Here is a 21,857-nt window from a genome sequence, read left to right on the forward strand (position 1 = left end):
TACAAGCAAAGACATTTAACACTTAACACAGGAAACTTTGGGTGTATTTTTGCTTTCTGTTCTGTGATGCATCAGGTGGCAGTATGCCCCAACTTGGTTTGTGAGCCGCCATTAAACACAACAGAAGAAGAGAACAACGTTAACCTTTGTTACCTTATTGTTATTGAAAATTCAGGAAAGAAACATAAGGTACCAGCAGACTCGGGCATGGTTCTTGAGCGCGGAACGATTGTGTACACACTGATCCTAATCCTGAACTTTCACAATGGTCAATTCAGTCTCCGTATCGATGGCATTAGATATAGTTGATGGAGGGTTTGGGTTGTTTGTTGTATGTAGTAGAACACTTTTGTGCAGCATGTGGTGCCGGCGTGTTCTGCCTGCTCCCACCGGAGGTATGTCTCTGTGTGAAACACTGCAGTCTGTCTAGTGATGTCCAGGGGCATTGCTAAAGAGACTTACAGCTTCATCCGATCAGGCCATAACGAATACACTTTTTAAATTAAGATTAATCTTAAAATACTCGACTTATTTTTGCAGGTTTAATACGAGATACCATGTGGACGCTACTCCATTATCAAACCTGTTTTCGTTCTGTGTCGTGGAAACGATGTGGTGATAATTGATGGTTCTGCGACTTTCCATTCAGAACATCTTGCCTCGCTCGGACAGAGTGAAAAATTCCAGTAATATCCGCAGCGGTCGCCATGGTAACACCAACCCTGACAGGCCTTGCAGTATATCGCTGGTAGTTTGTATTTCCACGGCAACCGAAAATCCCAGTTTACTACTGGAACACAGTGCTGTGTGTGTGAAACTATTATCAGGCAAAGCAAAGACAAGACAGCAGGATCAATCAATTCAAGTATAATTTTTACACTGTCCGCACTTTTTTTTATGAATTGGCAAAGTACTAAACTAAATTAAAACTTTGACAGGAGGAAATGCATTAACAACTGTACATTTGTGTACATCTTACGATACTTGTTAAGTGTTAAAGCCCAAAATAAGTCAGCTCGTGTGATTGCTGTTTTAAAATCAGGGCAGCCCTGTGTGTTGCACACACTCTTCCACACACACTCGCGTAGCTTTGAAGCCACTCAGCGCTTTACACGTATTGATCGATGTTTGGAAAATGAAGGCCTGGGTTATTGATGTGTAATGGCCTTTAAATGATGTGCAGGATGACGTTCTTTACTGCTGGTAATGGCTCGACTCATCCATAAACAACAAGCACAACAAAGCCAGTTGGAAAATCCCATCTAAATTCATTCCGGCTACAACAACAACATATTTAAATAGGCATGTTTTTAATGTAAATTAATCAACAAGGATAGAATTTGACTTCGGAATAAGACAAGCTACGACAAATAGGGACGCTTTGTGGTGGAAGAGGTACTTTTCATGCTGTTGGGGGCGGTTATGTTTTAGGATCTCATCTGTCAAGCTCCGTACGAGCGGGTTTAAGACTAAGACTTACTGCAAGTCTTAACATGAGAACTTTAGTATTTAGGAGAAAAATCTCATAAATGTTGTAAAATGTTTCTATTCTACTTACTCGTGATGACAGGGATCAGCAGTCACCAAGCATCACGATTTCTTAATAATCCTGAAATTTTTTCCAAGATTTTTGCGATTATGTTTCCATCTTTCCGCATGAAAAATTATGCGATGCCTAACACCGCATCTCACCGTGAGTTAAACTGCATAGGTGAGATTGGGGTAGTAGTTCAGAGTGCACCAGGATTATATAGAAACGCCAACGTTTTATTCCCTCAAACGCCTCCAAAGTCTCGAAACTCAACTTGACGGTTTTCACACGAGTTAAAGGGTGATTGCGACAGGTGTAAGTGTGTGTAATGAGCAGATTTGAGACTAATTCACTCACTAAGTTTGAAGAAAAAGGCAGATCAAAGGATTTGAACGTGCATGATTTTTTTTAACGTGCGCTATTCTGTTGCGCAACTCGGTACAGAATCATTTATATCTGATCGGCTGATCACCGGTCATGACCAATCAAACTGAAAACCAGACAGTTCTGCTCACTGACCAACTGACCAGTTCATCTGTTCTGTAAATGTAAAAAATAATATGATATAATTTACTTATATATATATTTATTTTATTTATTTGTTTTCTTATTCTGGTGTCGGTGTGGCAATACGTGAATATTTTCCCCCATCTTTAGTACTTACTAGTTACTCCTGGTGTAATGGTGACACACTCTCTCTCTCTCTCTCTCTCTCTCTCTCTCTCTTTCTCTCTCTCTCTCTCTGGTTTAGTTTCGTACTCTGGGTCTCTCTCTCACCGTGTAGTAGAAGTGGGAAAATGGGGAAACCGCTTTAACTTGACCTCAAAAGCTCTTGTATTTATAGTTATAGTCCAGGCAGCCGTAAGTAATTATTGCTCTGTGTCGGCTTTCAACGTTCACAGGCTAGATGTGTTTGTTTCTTGTTACACGTCATAAGAACCAGTGACTCGCCCTTGCGTGCTTACGAGCGTTCCGCATTAAACTTTTTTTTTTTTTTTTTTGGTCGAAGGAGCACGAAGTTTTCCTAACCTGGGAAAACCAAGAAAACTAAAAATCTAATAAACACTTAATTATTTCTACAACGGTTTTCAAGACATTATTGTGTAAATGCGCTGAAATCCAGTACTCAATGCCCCAGTGCTTATACACAGCCTGAGCGGGTCAGGGTCATGGGTTCCAGTCCTCTTTTCATCTAATTATCAAATATGTGAGACATATGACGATCAATGACTGAGCTGAAACAAAGTGGAGAAGGAAAAAATTGTAGCTGCGACATTCCAGATTGTTCGTAGATAGTGGTATTTCACTAGAGTGGCACTAGGTGGTTACTATGGCAATCCAGATGGTTACCGAGGTGTTCCTAGGTGGTTACCATGGTATTTCAGATGGTTACTGAGGTGTTGCTAGGTGGTTACCATGGTATTTTAGATGGTTAGCGAGGTGTTCCTAGGTGGTTACCATGGTATTTCAGATGGTTACCGAGGTGTTCCTAGGTGGTTACCATGGTATTTCAGATGGTTACCGAGGTGTAGCTAGGTGGTTCCTCAGGTGTAGCTAGGTGGTTACTCAGGTATAGCTAGGTGGTTACTATGGCAATCCAGATGGTTACTAGGGTGTTGCTAGTTTACTAGTGTAGGGCTATTCATGTTTGGAGGTAATGCAAACAATAGAGCTGTAGCTTTTTAGATGCCAATATTTTTAGCACTTTGTCCAGTAATGTTTTTGTTTTGTTTTCCTCTCAAGGTGTTTTTGCTGTAATGTCTTTAGGGCGTGTTTATATTTGCTAGAAGATTCGGCTGTGTTTTTATTCCACTCACCAGAATGTGCGGCTAACAGGCTGCCTCTGATTAATGAGGCAGGACGTGAAAAAAAGATCATCATCTAAACTAATGTGATTAGCGTCATGTGCAGCTAACAGTGCAGGAGTAATAGGATTAAGCTGGAACTCTCAGTTAGGTTAGATAATGGTGTTAAACGGTGAGTCGACCGAGTTAAACAGATTGGATATTTCCTCCACTGGCAGTGTGCGGCGTACAGCTCGAAATAATACACGGCGGAAAATAGAGGAAATATCATTTAATGCTAGGATTGAAGAAAACTACACATTTAAATTGTGTGGATTCTGGTGTGTGTGTGTTTGTGTGTGTGATGTGAACACTGGCCAGCTGCGGAGGGCGGAATTGGCCAGCAAAATATCAATTAAATTGCATAATCAAGAATTATTTAATTTCTTAAATATTTTGATGAAGGGGCACCATGCTAGTGAATTCCTGTTTTAGCTTACTTGACTTTATCGCAGCTGGTTATTGTAGCTGTTGTTAATGAGACATAAAAATGCTTTTTAAGTGTTTGCAACAAATAAAAAAGTAAAAAATAATCTTTTTAACTGAATCCTAAAGAAACTTGTGTTACGTTAGAGTTTTACAGAACGGACTAGACTCCTTCCATAAATGTTAAACAAACATTCGCAACTTCCACCGTATTATAGCTTCTAAACACTTTTCTTTTGTTAATCTGCAACACTTTTTAGACCAATGTATTATTGATAGTTTTAGTTTTATACATTGTGCAGCGCTTCTGCCGGACAAGTCCCTGTGAATTAGGGGTTACTATAAAAACAATAAATAATGCATCCTTTTTCTTTTTTTAATCGACCAGAAACAAGAGTGAAATGCGACTCCAAATACAGAAACATATTTGTGTAGTTTGTAAATAAAGTTCATGTATGTACAGGTATGAAAAAGCGAGATTAAATTGCTCAATTACATTAATCACGGTTCTATTTGTTACTGTACACAGATACTGTACTATTTGTTACTGTACACAGATACATTTTGTAAAGTATTTATCTTGTTTTGCAGCTCTCACATGCTCTTTACCTCACAGAGCTCATTCTTGGTCATGTATGAATGACTTTTTAAGACTGTGGGGGATAACTAGATCTGCAGTTCTGATATGTTTGTTAAACTTTTATTTCCTCCACAGCTGTCAGTTTTTGGCGGCCAAGCTGAGTCTGGCGATCCCCGTGGTCGGCGGCGTGCTGTTCTTATTCGTGCTTGGGACGTTACTTAGGACGAGCTTCAGTGACCCCGGCGTCCTGCCCAGAGCCACCCCGGATGAAGCCGCGGACCTGGAGAGGCAGATAGGTCTGCGTTATTTTTTTATTCTGTCTTTTTAAATTATTTTTTCCTCTTTACCTCCTCTGTCCCTGTCAGACAGCCTCTAGCGGTGTCATTTGTCTGTGCAGGATTTTTATTCGACGTGTCAGGCGGGTTGTGTGTGACAGAGAGTTTCACCCGCTCGTCACATTCCCGTCACAGAAAGCCTTGTCAGAGCGGCGGTTATCAGTCCTCGGCATGTGTAAGGCAGAGATAGTGGAGTTTCCACAACACTCCATGCACACCGTTAGTTCTGACACAGATAGCGCGAGGTGAGATGAGGTTAATCTGTCAGCACGTTTATAACTGATGCTCAGAATCGCTTGCTGATGGGCCATCATGACCTTTACTCTGTCTGTGTGTATACGTGTGTGTGCACCAGGTGAGGTTTTAAAAATCCTTTAGATCCTTTAATAGATTGGGTGCTTTATAGTCCTGAAGGTAAATCTGCGCCATAAATTTAATCAAAATGTTGAGTAGAAATAAAGTTATGAACAGTTTTGAGTCTTTTTTATTTATTTATTTTTTTCCCCTGATTTTTCTCCCTAATTTAGTCCTGTCCAATTCCTCCCCGTCCCACATTAAGGCTACTACTGACGCCAGCCGACTTCATCTTTTCGAACTGCTCGCTCACACACCGTTGGGGGCGGAGTAACACACTTGGAGGACAGCGCTATCCGCTCCTTCCACTTGCGCGAGCTCACAGACGGCTCTGATTGGCTGTAGAGCTGTGATTAATGTGGGAGCATGAAGTACCTCTCATCCCTCCCCTCTAAGAGCACTCGGCCAATCTGACTTTCGTCATGAAGAAAAAACATGCAATGATCTGTCTATCCATCTTTAAAGATTCAGTTTTCATAGTCTACTTGCCTGTTTTTGGAGTAAGCCATGCTGTGTGTGTTTGTGTTTCGCATACTTTGTATATTCACGGAAAACTAGAGCTCTGAGAGAGCTCGGCCAATCTGACTAGTCGATCTTTCTAGGCCTTCGGCTACGAGAGGTTACAGCATCACCCGAGAATCGAACTAGCGATATCCGGATGATAGGGCGAGCACTTTACCACTGCGCCACTCGGAGGCTTTTTCTGCCAGGTTACCTCACAGACGAATATAGCGCTTTTGCCCTTGAGGTGAGCGTGGCTGTACGCGTCACTCAACAGAGCCAAGTGGCGCAAACAGTTAGCTGTGTATTGATTTGAGGGAGTGTTCTGTTGCGGGCTGCAAAATGGAAGGGAGAAATAAATAAAAAAATCTCTGCGAGCCAAGAGAAATGACCGAAATTGTCAGTAAAGGCTTATGTTATGCCTGAGCCGTAAATTTTGAAACTTTTAGTTCTGAAGTTAAGTTGCACAACGTAGTGTTTTTCGTATCATTTTTGTAATGTGTGTGTTGCGCTAAAATGCCCCCCTGCCACGGATTGCCCCCCCCTACATAATCCCAATCAAATGTATTAGGACACCAAAAAAAAAAAAAAATTTATTTTTATCAAATATATTATTACTAGTATAATTAACCCTAGGCACGTGACAAATTAATACACGAAAATTAAGACACATAATGCAAATTCTCATATAATATAGTATGATGTTTATTTTGTGCCATTTATTTTGCAGGGATTTATCATTTAATACAAAAATGTTTACACTGAATAAATATTGTTTATGATGAAAAATTACACAAAACTATTTTTATTATAAAATAAGCAATATAAAAGTTTACATGTCTTAAAGTCATTTGAAATACCTTTTTTCGTTTTTACATCTGAGAAAAGGCTTTAAAATAAGAATGTATGACACTGTAATGCACTTAATTCATTTTATTTAATTTTAAGCTATTCCTTGTATTGTGAATACTGACGATGTTTATTTTTGACAAAATGCTGTATGCATTTAAAAAATAAAAGTAGTTTTTTCTAAAAAGAAAACCAAAACATTTTTTTTTACTTATATCTTTTACATTGCTGTTTAATTAAGCAAAATTAAGTAATAATTAAGCAATCCGATTACTTGATTAATTGATTTATTTTTTTTAGTAGAATACTCGATTACTAAAATATTCAATAGCTACAGCTTTACATAAATAGCAGTAATGTGAAGCGCCACTATGAGATAAAACATAGTGGATGTAATAATCTACTTTAAATAGAGAGTGTATTTGTCTGACGACGAAAGAAGCACAACTTGGTGTAAACAAGGTGTAAGGTATTCAACCTTACAGAATATGATTTCTTTGACTTTGCTGATTTCATTAAAACTCATCAGATTATTTTTAGCTTTAACCTTTTAATTATTTCAACAAACTCTTTAACCATCAACAACACATACTAATGCTAGTAGGAAATAAAACACAGCAGGTTTGCTCTTAAGGAGAAATAATCAACAAGCGTGAGTCAGAATTATCACCACCCTAGAGTTGATTGTTTTGCAAAAGAATCTCTCCATAAATTCTTTTATTCCTCTATACACTTTGTGTCCCTGCATTAACACACGTGTGATGGGAGTGTATCGGCAGAGCAGCTGTCATTCAATGCCATTTTGGAAAGAACTGGAGATTCGTCTGATGTTCAAATCAATAAAATCAAATCTATTTGGTTATTAGATGTTTTCTGCATTTATTTAGAAACATGACAGACTCGGTAATTTAATATTTTAGCATTATTTCTAAATTAGACCTCCTTTTACGATAAAGTAACAACAAGCATAGAGGAGTCTAAGCGTATATACAGTACACAGGCGGCACACCTAACCTTATAACTCACCTGAAGCAGTGACACGATGTGCTCTTGCTGCCGTCTGCTCGTGCCTCGGGTTCTGAGTCATCTCCGGCTACTACACCCTTGAGAGCGGTGAGCAAAGTATTGCAACTTTATTTCATTCCCTGCTGGCTAGCAGCTTCACTCATTTAAAGATGCTCGTTGATGCCATGGCCTTCTTTATTTGTAAAGACATCCAGCCTTACAGTGGTCTGGAAAACAAAGACTTAAACCCTCCTCTGTGTTTTATTGTTTAGCAATGCTTTTCTGCTGCTTACCCAACCTGCTGCTTAAAGTGTTGAGAATGTAGTATTTTCATATTGCATTTCGTTCTTGGTAACCTTAAATATCCTTATGGTGTACAGTTCCCGACTTATGAATATTTGAGTTACAAATTTTGGCAGATAAGGAACAAGTAGTGGAAGTAGCTCACCTAAATTGTACAAAAAAACAGACACTGCATTGCACCAGATACCAATATTTATTTCCTTATATTATAATATATAGTGTGGAAGTGAATGTATAAAATGTTTTAATAAATCATTCCGGGAGCACGGGGATAGAAAATGTCTGTCCTGTAAAGCTGTCCTGATGGAGAATAATACTAATTTTAGAAAATCCTCAACAAAACAAGAGTTCACAGTCCAATACAGTGGAAAACAGCTTTGAAGATTCCTCTCGCGATTTAAAGGCACAGACGCAACACTTTACCATTTCACCTGTGTGAGATTCATGGTCTTAGACGCAGTTACAGTTTTTGTGTGGAGGATGGGAATTGGTATGCTTTACCAAGGGGGAGGTTATAATTTTAAACAAACAAATAATTTGCTCCTACCACACCAGGGCGCTGTGCTGCCTGCCAATGTGTGAGTAGTTTAGAGTGCACCACCTGTAGAATCATAGAGGAACTGCAATGTTATTGCCTCAAATGTGAAAAAAAATGCTTTAAAAAAATGCATATTTCCACACACGCACAAAAACTCACAATACATCACAGAAGCATTTTTTGTGCTCAAAACCTACTCTGTAACGTTCTCTTCCATATTAGCGTCCACCATACAGGTCCATGTAAATGAGTATGGAAATACTGTAGAAACTAATATCTATATTAGTAATACTATTACTACAGAAAACATAAGGATGAAAGCACTAATACTAAGCCTCTAATTTATTTATTTCGTTTTTGTGTGTCTGTTTTGTTTTGTTTGTTCTTTTTGGTTTTTGTAGTTTTGTTCTACTCCAACTGGCAGTTATGATTGTTACAGCAGGTACAGGTCAAGAGCTTTTGTTAATGTTCACATCACACACCAGCATAATGAAAAACGTTATCTCTCCGTTTTTGGCCGTAGTGCCAGATGGACCGGCGTTCCAGAAACTGCTGATCCATTTTGTGGGATTTTAACGCGAATCTCTAGAGTTTTTACTCCAAATGCTGCCAAGTCCCCAAAAATATCCAGTTTGAGATTGGACATTTTCCTTTTTTTTCTCTTTTCTTTTTTTTTCTGTCTCTCCCTGTGAGTTGAGTTTCTGTGAGATGGTTTTCTCTGCAGCCTCAGATTGCTGTTCTTGGCTGGCAGGAGTGAAATGCTCCATGTGACCTGCTGCTGCTCTCGTTTATTCACAGCTCGTGTTCACTCTGAGATGATTTTCTCCTCATCACGGCTGTAAAGAGTGCTCATCTGAGGTATTGTAGCATCAGACCTCTCTTATCTAGAAAACCTGAAGTAAATACACACACGCGCGCACACACGCTTACACACACATACTACATGAACGTCTTGTATTCTGTATTGCAGTATTTCAGACTGAATTCCTCTGACCTCTGGAGTTCCAGCATGAATCTGGCTGAAGCTGCGAGTAGGAAACACATGATCTCTCTGTGGTCTCAAGTTCAAAGGCTGCCATGTGTTAATACTTTGTGTTAAGAATCATTCCAGACAAGACAAAAGCACTGAAGTCATTTATAAATAAGTCTGTCAGCACTGCAGAACCGCGGTTGTGTCCTGATGTTGTAAGGCCGGACCACAGAACAGTGATTAAGGAGACACTTTGTGATAATAAGCATGTTTTGTAACCTGCAGTTTATTTTGCAAAACAAATTCTTCTAAAATTTACAAGTTTATTATGGAATTTCTGTTTTTTTTTTTTATCATATAATGCAAAGGAGGTCAGACATCAATTTCAGACGAAGATCCACTTACATGGTTAAACAGTTCAGTGTCATGTTTTCAGTGTTGATCCGTAAGACATTTTTGAATAAACCAAAAAGTAGTAGCAACTAGCGCGGAAATCACTTGTCACCTCCAGATTCGATATCACGATACCTCAGTGTGGATACTATTAAAAGATTAGATTAGTTTTTTCCTGAAAAAAAAAAAAACCTTACATTTTCCCTCCGATTTTGTTACAATTTTAAACATAAAAAAAAAAAAAAATTCATGATAAATTAAGTGCAGCATTTAAACACTACAAAATAATTTAAAATACAAAAGTTAAACATTTACCTTTAAATCAAATTGAACACAATAGGATTATCAAGAAACGCAGATGTTTGTACGGCCTCCAAAGTCTCAAAACACACGTGTGCGGCTTCTAACGTACTAATTTTCTCGACTATTTTGCGCTTACAGTGTTTTGAGACTAGTGTAAGTGTGTGTAATGAACAGGTCTGAGACTAGTTCCCTCTCGTCTATTCTAACATTAAGCATCAGCAGTTACTAATCGCCGGTCTGATCGTCTGTCATTATCTGCACCTGTTTCTCACTGGGTCTGGACTTAAGTTGGATGATTTTTAAAACTTGAATAGGTTACTGTGTGGCTTAACAAACAAAAAAACATTCCTCTGAAACTGATCAGGTAGCGACTGGAGTGGACATAATGAAAGACAATAAAACATCCTTCAGGAAGCCTTGAGAACTATTCAAGTCCTGAGTCGTTGGAAACAACATATAAGGAAATGAGGAGTGTGTAACGTGTTGATGTTCGTGATTGTGAATAGATCTTTGGTCATCTGCTCACACTTAATTTAATTAAGGGAAAATGGTTTGGCCGACACATGCAGTGCATTAGGCACAGAGATTTATAATGACTAGAGCGTGTTATGGCCGCAGTATTGAGTATTGAATGTAAACCTAACTATATATTTAGCATTTTTTGTTTTGCAGAACTCTGACAAACCCCCTGATAACTGAACTGAAAGGAGTCTGCTCGTCGAATTTGTTTAGAGACGGACACTTTCACATTTACGCCAACATTCCAATGTCATAAAACTGACTCCTTTTTAAAGTCGCTCTACTTAGAAGCATTTGTGTGTGTGTGCTGCTGAAAAGGGAGCAAAATCCCTGTCTGAGCGGAGTGTGTGCTCAGTTATTGCTGTGAAACCTCCTGATCCCTGCACTTTGGAGCTCGGGATAATTTCGTCAGTGAGACTTGGCGTAGTGTTTTGTGTCAATATGTAAATAATGGCTGAAAGAGAAGAGAAGCCACTTAGCCACAAACTGCGCTTGCTCTGGCTCAGATTCAGATCCACCTACTAAAATATTGACACGGATTATTCTCTGATGGCGTTCGAGACGGAATTAGTGCCAAACTGACTGCTCGGATCTCCTGGTGTACTCGTAATGATGTCACCAGAGTGTACAGAGAGCGTGATTAGTAAAACAGAAAGATAATACTTTTTAAGATGTAGTAGTGCTGAGGGGTTTCAAACACAAATGAAATGGTGAATAAAACACAATGCGACATAATGTTATGGGAAAATAATCATCGACAAGGAAGTGTCTTGTGACTCAGGGTGAAAAGTAGTTGTTACGGCACACGCTAACGTCAGCCATTATGAATTGTATAAATTAACTTCCACAGCAGTTTGACACTAATTTATTTATTTATTTTTATTTTTGGCAGACTGAACTTTGAGTCAGTCCATGCTTAAATTAATACAGGTCGTCCCCAATTTATGAACATTCAAGGTTACTTTCCGCAGATACAAACAGACCGCTGTTCTACAAACATTCATAGATGTAAACAAATCATGGAAGTAGCATATATATCATACAATATCATACAAAAAATAGACACTGCAATGCACCAAATACCAATATTTACAATTAGACACAATATTTTCAGTGTGTAAAATGTCTAAGGTCAGCTTTAAGACAAAACGGCATCTGGGATTCCTCTTGCGATTTAATGGCTCAGGGACAACACTGTTATGTTTGACGCGCGAGATTCATTTTCTTTGGCGCGGTTATGGTTCTTGGTCACAAGATGGCAGTTTTGGAAAAGGGGACAGAGATATAGTCAAGGGGATCAGTATGCTTTACATTGTACTGTATATTCGTGTCAAAGGTGTACAAGACTCACTTTGTCAGACTTAAGAACAAATCCGACTTAGGAACACTCTTCCAGAACAGAACTCATTTGTAAGCCGGGGATGACTTGTATTACATTTAGTATAGATCTTAGGTTGTCCTTGCAGCTGGAGCTGTTCCCAGAGACGAGACACTGTTGTTTGTTTCCTAATTAATTAATAAAGTATTCAACACGTTGGTGGTGATGATTTTTAAATATTACTTATAATGGGGCGGATTATTTTTTTTAAAAAGGGTCACAAAAACAAATTTAAATAAGTGTTACCAATTATCTTATTATTTATCTGATGATTAAATTTGAGGCAAATAGTAAAACCGTTTTCTCATTTCAATATTTCTACACTGTTTCCTTTGTTTTCTGTTTTTATGGTCGGTATTTCTGTGCATGGTGCGTTATCTTTTGTCCTTTTGCACAGACTGAAGTGAACAGAGCTCTCACTGACTGTACAGAAAGTGAAGTACAGCAGATGGAGAAAGAAGGCAAAAAGGAAGTACAGGCTTTGATGGATTCAGTGCACTGACTCAGAGCAAGCATTTCCTTTGTGACTGTCCTGTTCATCAGTCTCCCTTTAAAGGAGAGTGATATAAAGCAAAAATCATATCTCTGTATTTTTCAGACTGAATATCGTTGCCCTCGGCATGGAATCATTTATACCGAGGCTATCAAATATTAAAAAAAATAAAAACACCGGGGTTTCAATCTCTTTGAAACATGCTGCAGTATACGGAAATGAAAAATAAATACACGCCTATCTTTGGGAATGCTCCTTCAGCTGTTCAGAAAGACAGTTAGTTAAATACAACAATAAAAATGTAAACAGGACAAAAATTACAGCAGGTCTGCACGAATTGATGAAGTTTTCTACTGAGGAAGGCTGTTAAGCTCTCTGAGTGACAGAGAAAGAGAGAGATTAATACTAAGTAAAAATGCAGTTTCCAACGCTGATACTGCTGTGCTGGAAAATATTTTGCAGGTCGTATTTCCTTCACAACCAAAGTTGTAAGGTAGGTAAGTAAATTTACCTAGTACTGTACTCAAGTAAATATATCAGGTACAAGTATCTGTACTTTACAGTACTTGAGCAGTTGTAATAAAAGATAGTTTTTACTTTTACCTGACTACATCCTAAAACAAACAGCTGTACTTTTTCACTGTACTTCACTACATTTCTGCATTGCTTTGCGTGACCTAACCACGGTGGTGTGTAATGTCTGAAACAGGAGTTTTGCGACATGCTGACAATCATGTGTAATTGTGTTTCCCTTGTGACACGCTTAATAGCGTTACAGGTGTCTGAACCAGGAGATGAAAACGGCATGTTCACAATCGATAGAGAGAGAGAGAGATTACTGAAAAAAGCTACTGTGAGCTAATATAAGCTCAGTGCTTTTTAATCTTTCCCCACACACAGAGTATAGTTTCAGACACTTTAAAAAAATCTGTCCATCTGCTATCCGCGATTGATTAACTAGTAGCGGACACTTCCCTTACGCGCTAGCAGAATAAACAGGTAGGCCATTTCTTTGCCTATGTGACTTATTTATTATTTTATTTTATTTATTAAGTCATGTTTATATAGTTGGTTAAAATTGAATAAAATTCAGTTCATCCTATTCCCTAGGTTGCACAATCCTGTGCACTACATATAACCCTATACTGTATATAATCCTATAAAGTATATTTCAGACCTGTGAGAAGCACTGCCTTTGATACATAAGCTTTTAAATAAAAAAAAATTAAGATGAGTATTTTTGTATGTAAAGATTGACCTAGAGTATTAGACTTTTTTGACGTTTAAATGTAATGTTATGTCTGTGTGAGGAGTGAGGTAAAGGAGAGATCTAAACGTTGGCAAGATTCATGGATCAACAACGCCAAATCAAACTATATTGTTTCATCCTAAATCTCTTAAAAAATTTTTTTTTTAAAAACCTGATAAACTGCCGTCTCTACTCATTAGCCTCATTTACCTTCTTTTACTCCCTGAAGTAACTACATTCCACTCTCTGTGCCGTCTTTTAATTAAAACTTAACTGTTTACGGCAGTGGATAAAATAAAGCCTGTACTCCGTCAGGATCAAAGGTGGACAAGTTAAAAATTTAATATCTCGCTCACTGGGCATATCAAAGCTACAGTCTGAAAACAAGTGTGTGATCAGTCTCCTCTTTCAACACAGCTCCTGATGAGTCACACCAAACAGAATGTCAGAGTTTTTGTTTTTCTCTTAACTTGCTTCTGATAATAATTTAGTTTGCACGTTTAAAAAAACGACCGAAGTTGACTAAAGTGCTGTACAATAATGAGAGAAAAAAAAACAAAATCAACCAGGATTAAACACCAATTTTTTTTTTACTTAACTATGTAAAAAGCAAATAAAATCAGTTTGTGACAGTTAATAAAAACTGTAATAAAATGAAAAACAAAAATAGAAAAAAAATTATTTAAGTAATCAATAAAAGTAACTTAAAAAGTAAAATAAATAATAAAAGAAAAAGAATAAAGAGGATTTTTTTCTCGGCCAGATGTCAAAGCGTGTGAAAAGTGGTGAACTTTCCAGTCTGAATTTAAAGGTTTTTTAATGTCGGTGCTGCTCTAATATTGTTGTAAGAGTATAAATCGAACAGCCTGGATATGGAAACTCCTCGGCCTGGGCTGCTCATTTGTCCATCGCTGTTGGAGGATGGTGGCTGAAATGGAAACATTTTTACTCTCATAATAGCGTCCTGCTGAATATAATGAAGATGAAGTTTGACACGGTCGACCGAACGAGGAAGTGAGAAGCTCAGCCTGAATGAGATCGAGCTACAGATTAGGGGGAAATCTCGGACTCTGACAAACTTTTGTTAGCAACAAGCACTGCTAACTGTGATAAGAGATGTGCATTAACTTTTTTGTGGACACCTGACTATCACACCCGTACGTGGTTCCTTCTTTACAGTTTTCCTTCATTGTGACTAATCGGCACAAATGTGTTTTAGCTCAAGGAAGCTGTCACGGCCATGGAGACATGGTTTGTTGATGCTGGAGTGGAAGATCTTGAGTGACCTGCACAGCGCCCTGACCTCAACCTCACTGAGCACCCAGAGCTGTGCTAAAGCTGTGCGTCAGTCTAGATGCTGTATGTACAGTACCTCCTCAAATTAGATTTTAGTTTGTCTATTACATCACTCGCTACCCTCAAGTCCACATGACCTATGATTTGGACATAGAGTAGATTCATGGTTGAAAACTGAGTGGGAAGGCGATGCAAGGAACGCAGATGGAAATACTGAGGTGACGCCAGCCGAACTTCCTGAAAACACGGTTAATCTAACTATGCGGGAAATTGAACATTTACATTCTTAATTGTGCAAAAAGCATGAAAACTCAACATTCTACAAGTTACTTGTAACTTTCTTTTCTTGAATTTTCCATGCAGCTGTAGTACAGAAACGGAGGACTGTGATCCTGGACCAGAGGACGGAGTCAAATATCTGTTGGCACTTTTCATCAGTACAAATTTTAGATTTTGTATACTCGGAGTGCGGTGCCAACCCACTGCAGGACACAAGCAGACACATTGATAAAAAAAAAAACAAAGATGCACAATGAATATTAATCAAGGGGGACTTATTTACTGATCCACCAGACAGTTGTGATTAAATAACAATCAGTATTATAAACTTAAATGCCTAGCAGATCTTCAACGATAGCCTGGGCCGGCCCGAGCACTGCAGCTATTGATTTGTTCATCATTGATCGAGCGTTTTGTGAGTTTATTATACCCAGTAAGTCCCCGACTTACAAACATTGTCACATTGTAACATGGTCCCTCCCTCCAGATGTCTTTCAGGCTCTTTATAAAAGATTTTTTTTATGCTTTACGTTAAACATTTCTGTCAAAGGTGTATATGGTTCACTTTGACGGACTTACGAACTAATCCGACTTATGAATGAGTTCTTTTCCAGGAGCACGTTCATAAGACTTCATAAGTTACTATTTTTTATTTATTTATTTATTTATTTATTTATTTGTTTATTTGTTTATTTTTCGAAATACAATATAGTGTTAAGATTGCATATTCTTGCAGTAGTTAGGTGTTTCTCAAGCTGTGAGAGAGTACATTGGTGCTGGAGTCAGTCATGAGACTCCACTCTGAGATCTGCTCGGAATTTGCTTTTTGTTTGCTTGAGGCTTAATATATGGTGTTAATCAGTAATTAAAGAATGCAGCGTTTTATTTTATTTCCTTTTGGATTTGCCTTTCGAGGGAACTTGTCACCTCCTACACAGTCTGTTACTTTGTGTTCGAATCCTGACAGCAGAAATATAAAGAAAGCTTGAAAGAGAGGGAAAGAGAGGGAGATCAATTGTGCCTCACAGATAAAGAGAACACAATGTGCATTGATCAGGATGGGCTAGAAAAACTACACTGTGAATTGATTTTTTTTTTCCCTCTCTTTCTCTCACCGTGGTCTCTGTTTTCACACCTACAGTCTCCACCTGCTGCCCAACGTTTTTAATATCTATTACACTCACACACTCGCCTGCACCAGGGAACTTACTGTATAAAATCACTCTCTCCGTTTCACATGGGCATTAATGACTCTATGATTCAATATAATTGCAGAACTGTTTGCTTAATGGAGGGAAGAAAAGGTGCGTGTGTACACTTTATCATCATACTGTCGAGTTTTAGCGCCGCTCGTAATGTCATGCAGAATGTACATGGAACGATGTCATACTGTATGTCTATGAATATTCAGTTTATGAACTGAAAGCAGTGATGAATGCTTTATGAGCAGCAGGATGAGCTGAATCAGGAAACATCATCGTCCCATGACATCATCCCATAAGGACGGTCATTCTGTTCACAATATCTGTAGGAGTGTAGCATCGTACAGCGGAACATCTTGCATCGTTCATTACAGTCTTTAACACAGATATAATAAAGTATGTGTATGGTGTCGGGTATAAATATAGCTTTGGTCACGGGGCTGAAGTAAATAACTCTGCGACTGGGAACTCTGTAGTAGAGAATATAACGTTTAATGTGCTGGAACAGGGAGATGAAAAGCCCTGTGATTCAGACACGCCCCCTCAAGAGACACTCCAGTGCACGCTTGAGGCATGACTGATTTATTTATTTTATTGAAAATCCTACCGAGACACAACTGTGTAATATTGTATGGATTTTTTTAATTATTACTCCTTTTTAATCACAACTCTAGCAATAAATTACACTGGCGTTTTCTGAAAAGTCAAATTATCAGCCTCAAGTAAAGAGATTTGACATTACTGGAGTTAGGATTTGAATATTCCGACCCTGAACGTTATTCTGAACTGTTAACTTTGAGAAGGAAATCTGGCTTCAAAAGAAATTATGAATGAAGATCATTTAAACACTAGAAGTTGCTTGATTAAATAAAAATAGGACAGTAAGGATTAGAAACAGGGAGCTACTGTATGTTTAATAGGACTTTGGAGCGATAGAAAAAGGTCATGTGACCTGATGAGTATTATACCCGTATTTCAACTGTGAGGTTTGACTCGCGGTGAGCCGCCGTGATTGCCTGCCGATGTTCCGCAAAGTTCTGGACGGGCTGCGAAGACTGCCAAAAAAATGAAACGTAAAATTTTCTGTGTGGAAAAATGGAAACCTACTCATGGCCCCAAAACTCGAGGTGAATTATGATGAACCGTACTTACGGCCACCGCACGAAACCGCATATGTGAGATAGGGGTGTTAGTCTATTCCAGAGTGATGGGCGTGTCAGGGTGAGAAGGGAAGAACATGAAGCGATGCTCCCATCATGCATAGTGTCCACTGTACAAGCCTCTGGAGACAGTGTTATGATCTGGGGTTGATCAGTTACTCAGGTCTAGACTCAGTAACGTTATGGGGCAATAAAATGAAGTCAGCTGACCACCTGAATGTACTGAATCACCAGGTCATCACATCTGTGGAGGGTTTCTTTTTCAGTGATACATATTCTAGGACTCAAATTGTAAAAAGGATCATGAGGAATCATTTACACACTTTAACTGGTCACCGCAGCGTTTGTGTGCGTGTGATCAAAGATAAAGGCGGGTGAACGAAATCCCAGCACTAGGTTGGTTCAATTTCTGGAAGTAATCAAAATTTTATTTTATCAGACTGATTCTGTTGAAACCTTGGGACATTAGGGAAGAAGATAAAAGGATTTTATCGACAGTGTAAATGTAAAGTTTAATTTGGTTTGGTTTTCGTCCAATAGGAGTGAGAGCAATGCTCATGGGTGTGTGTATGTTTTATTTTATTTTTTACATAAAGTCTGTGTAAAATTGTAAAGAAATAACATTGGATCGTGATGTAAACATGTATACGTTTCCTCCAAAAGTATTGGAACAGCAAGGCCGATTTTGTGTTTTTTGCGCATCACGAAACACATTTGAGTTTAGGATCAAAAGATGAACAAGACAATAAAAAAAAAAAATCCTAATATTTAGAGATCTAGATTTGTTTAAACAAAGAGAACCAGTTTCTTTAGGTGAGCAAAACTATTGGAACAATTTTGGAGTTAGAAAAAATACTTTATTTGGTTGCGTTAAATAGTCATAAGACCGACATCAAGTATTGCATCTTTCACCTTCTTTCAGCTAAATATGGTAAATAATCTTTATTTTGTTTGGATGAAGCACTAAAACGCCTTCATTCACACATGAAAATGTACAGGAAAGTACAAAGTGACCCGTCCTTTAAAGCACTGTCTTTATCACTATGTAATGTGGAATCTGGCGTAACGTTACATTCGTTGGGAGAAAGTGAAATAGAGAGTGAGAGAGTGCTGAGGCTCCATTAAGTCTATATTTATCTTAAGACGTACAGTATTGATGTCCAGTGCATTATGTAAATCCGTTTAATATACACACATCCATGCTTTTTTATAAAGTGAAAACTAATTAAATTCAGAAGTTTTAATGGCTAGTGAGTGTACACGGACTTCTTACAGATCCAGATGGAAACATCATATACTCCTCTCCACTATATACGAGAGTCAGAAATGATCCGCACTCCTGTCATTTTAACCCTCTCTGCTGCACTGTCTCATCAGCGCTTTCCATTCAAGCCTCCTGTCTCCCCAGTCGCTGCTGTGCAGTTGTCGACGTGTTACATCAGTTCACTTGTAACTGCGGTGCGAGCAACTATGGACGTCCCACTTGTGATTTTCATTGAACAAGAGCAGCGTGTGGTGATTCTGATTGTTATTTTGTGGTCTGAGGGTGTACCTGGTGCGACACACGGAAGATTATAATCTTCTGTGTATAAACGGTTCTGTTTATAATCTTCCGTGTATAAACGCTTCTGTTTATAAACAGAAGTGTTTGGATAGCTGCAAAGAAAATCCGGAGCGATACTCCAAAAAAGGTGAAAGCTTCTTAAAGAGAATCATTACTGGTGACGGGACGCAGAGTCATCACTACGAGTCTGAGAGTAAACGGAGCCTGAGAGTCTGGGACGGAGACAACCTAAGAGCTAAAGACTAAACTCCGAATTAAACACTGAGGACCGATATCCGAGGGGGTCGTGATCTCAGGTGATGATGCACGTCCACACACTTCTGCTCCACACTGTCGACACTCTGAGGTGTTAAAGCTCCTCACTATGGTCCTGATCTCACTCCATCAGACTGTCACCTGTTCGGTCACCTGAAAGCAGAACTACGAGGAGGAAGATTCGCTCCTGATGAAGAACTGAAGACAGCGGTGCGTTCGTGGATCACAGCTCAGACTAAAACATTTAATGAGGGAATACGAAAGCTTGTTGACAGACGGACAAAGTGTATCGAAAGGCAAAGAGATTATGTCGAAAAAATTATGTATTTTGTAAAGTTTAATCAAAATTAATTCTACAGCCAGAGTGCGGATAATTTTTGACTCACCCTCGTACATGACTCTCTTTTTACTTTAAAAAATTTGTGCAAAAAGTCTTAGGCACCTGAAGTCCTGTAGAGCAACGACGTCTTCAAAAGAAAAATAATTCTACTGGAAAACAAATATTAAAAGGCAGATACTCTGTGTGTGTGTGTGTGTAGTTTTATAAGGAAACGCACCGCTCAGCCTCAGAGCCCTTCTGAGGAATCGTCACACCTGCTTCACTTCTCACGCAGCAAAACACAGAAACTTTCCTTTTGTTTTGTTTTTGTTTAAAAAGTGCTTTTTTTGTTTTAAATAATATGCTGCTTTCATTTCTGATCTGCAGAGATCCTAATGTAAGATTAACTGTTTTTACTGGAAGTCTAATGTTTGGAAATTAGATGTTGTTGTTTTGTTTTTTTGTATTGAGTTAATAATGAACACACCGAGTGTACAAGACCAGTGCACAGAACTGTGTGTTACATGTCAATGTTTGCTCTCTTTCTCTCTCTCTCTCTCTCTCTTGCTTTCTCTCTTTCTTGTTCTCTCTCTCTTGTTCTCTCTCTCTCTCTCTCTCTTTGCTTCTTTCTTCCACTCGTTAGCCTGTTGGCTTTTTTTATGTTACTCGGTGCTCTCTTCCACCCGTGTACCAAGGAATAACTTTAAGGTTACTTTCAAATAATATACTCGATGTCTATTTCGAGTCCTCTTCGTATTTATGAAATTAAAAAGCTGAAATTTAATTATACACCATCATTCTTTTATCGCATTTGATTTTGATGTTACAAGGTCACCATAATCCTTAAATTTGGAATTACATAGGAAAAAAAAAAAATTAAGAACTAAAATAAAAAACATTAAAATCCACAAAGCCACAGGGAGCCGCAGCAGAGAGAAGAAATTGGCGGAGTGTCGCCGCCCCCTGGTTTAGACGTATGATTTTGTTAGAAGGCGAGTGACACTCCCCTGTATTACTGGTTAGCTTAGTATAGTCTTAGTTGGATGTTTTTTGTTTGTTTAGCAGTAAGTTTAGCTACTTAAAATACAGCCTAGTGTCGTTGTTTTATGTTCTCTCTCTCTCTCTCTCCTCTGTGAGACTCGTCTCCCTGCGCCCTTGGTTTGTCCTGTTTATATTGTTTATGATGGTCACATTCACTGTGTATGTAAATAAGGGATATAGTCTACTTTACACCTTATATCGTCTGTCCGTCTTATCCAATCAACCCTAAATCATACTAGAATTTTAACATTTTTTGTTGTTAGCTGTTAGTGCAGAGAGCTGTTAGAAATTCTGGTCAAAAAAGTCTACAAAGCATATTGAACTCTACGAACCTGAACCATGAAGGACATCTGAGATTAAAACTAACCCATAGAAAACCTCTCATCTTTTTTTAGCGGGTTCGAGCCGATTACAGTCTCTTTATTAGACTATATTATTCATAAAGATATTAATTTTATCATCAGCTACAGCCTGACTTTTCTGACCTCTTTGATCTTGAACATGAATATTCCCCAGATGTTCTTAACACTGCTAATCTTCTCTCCTCCTAACAGACGTCGCCAATGGTTCCAGTACCACCGGGTACCGCCCTCCTCCACGGACAAGAGAGGTCACTATTAACGGACAGATGGTGAAGCTCAAGTACTGTTTTACTTGTAAGATCTTCAGACCACCGCGAGCATCGCACTGCAGCCTTTGTGATAACTGCGTGGGTGAGTAGCTATTTTGGCACGCGGGTGATGTTGAGCGACACACCGCGCAGAGACGAAGCAGACGCTAGGTAGAATCGCTTGGATAAGAACGATCAGTATGAAGTGGCTTGCTGAACTTTTTTTTTGTTTGTTTGTTGACTTTTTTAGATATAAATGCATTCTTGGTTTAACCTTAATCTCTTTTTGAGAAAGGATGATTTGTTTTGATGGTTTGTGATTTATTTTTTTGGTTGCCAGTTTCTATTTCATGTGTTGGACAATAATAAAGTTCAATGGTAATAGCATCAATGTTGTTGTTTTTGTTAAGTAAAAAAAATATCAGAAAGAAAGGCAATACAAATTAATCGTTTTTTGCTTGATTATACGTGTTAAAAGTCACAAGCACAAACACTCTGGTCCATAATCCCCCCTCGTCCACTTCTGCTCATTAATGCGCTTTTTAAAAAATTATTATTAT

General features: G+C 38.4%; 1 protein-coding gene across 2 annotated transcripts in view; it reads left to right on the forward strand.

The window, feature by feature from the left end:
* Positions 1 to 21,857, forward strand: part of LOC128535551 (palmitoyltransferase ZDHHC14-like) — a 66,898-nt gene that overhangs the window by 15,959 nt on the left and 29,082 nt on the right. For both annotated transcript variants that reach the window (XM_053509536.1, XM_053509537.1), the window contains exons 3-4: positions 4,517 to 4,677; positions 21,242 to 21,400. In XM_053509536.1, coding sequence (XP_053365511.1) covers positions 4,517 to 4,677; positions 21,242 to 21,400 — 320 coding nt within the window. The remainder of the gene's footprint in view (positions 1 to 4,516; positions 4,678 to 21,241; positions 21,401 to 21,857) is intronic.

The sequence above is a fragment of the Clarias gariepinus genome, chromosome 13 (genome assembly GCF_024256425.1).
Source record: "Clarias gariepinus isolate MV-2021 ecotype Netherlands chromosome 13, CGAR_prim_01v2, whole genome shotgun sequence".
In the NCBI taxonomy this organism is placed as follows: domain Eukaryota; kingdom Metazoa; phylum Chordata; class Actinopteri; order Siluriformes; family Clariidae; genus Clarias; species Clarias gariepinus.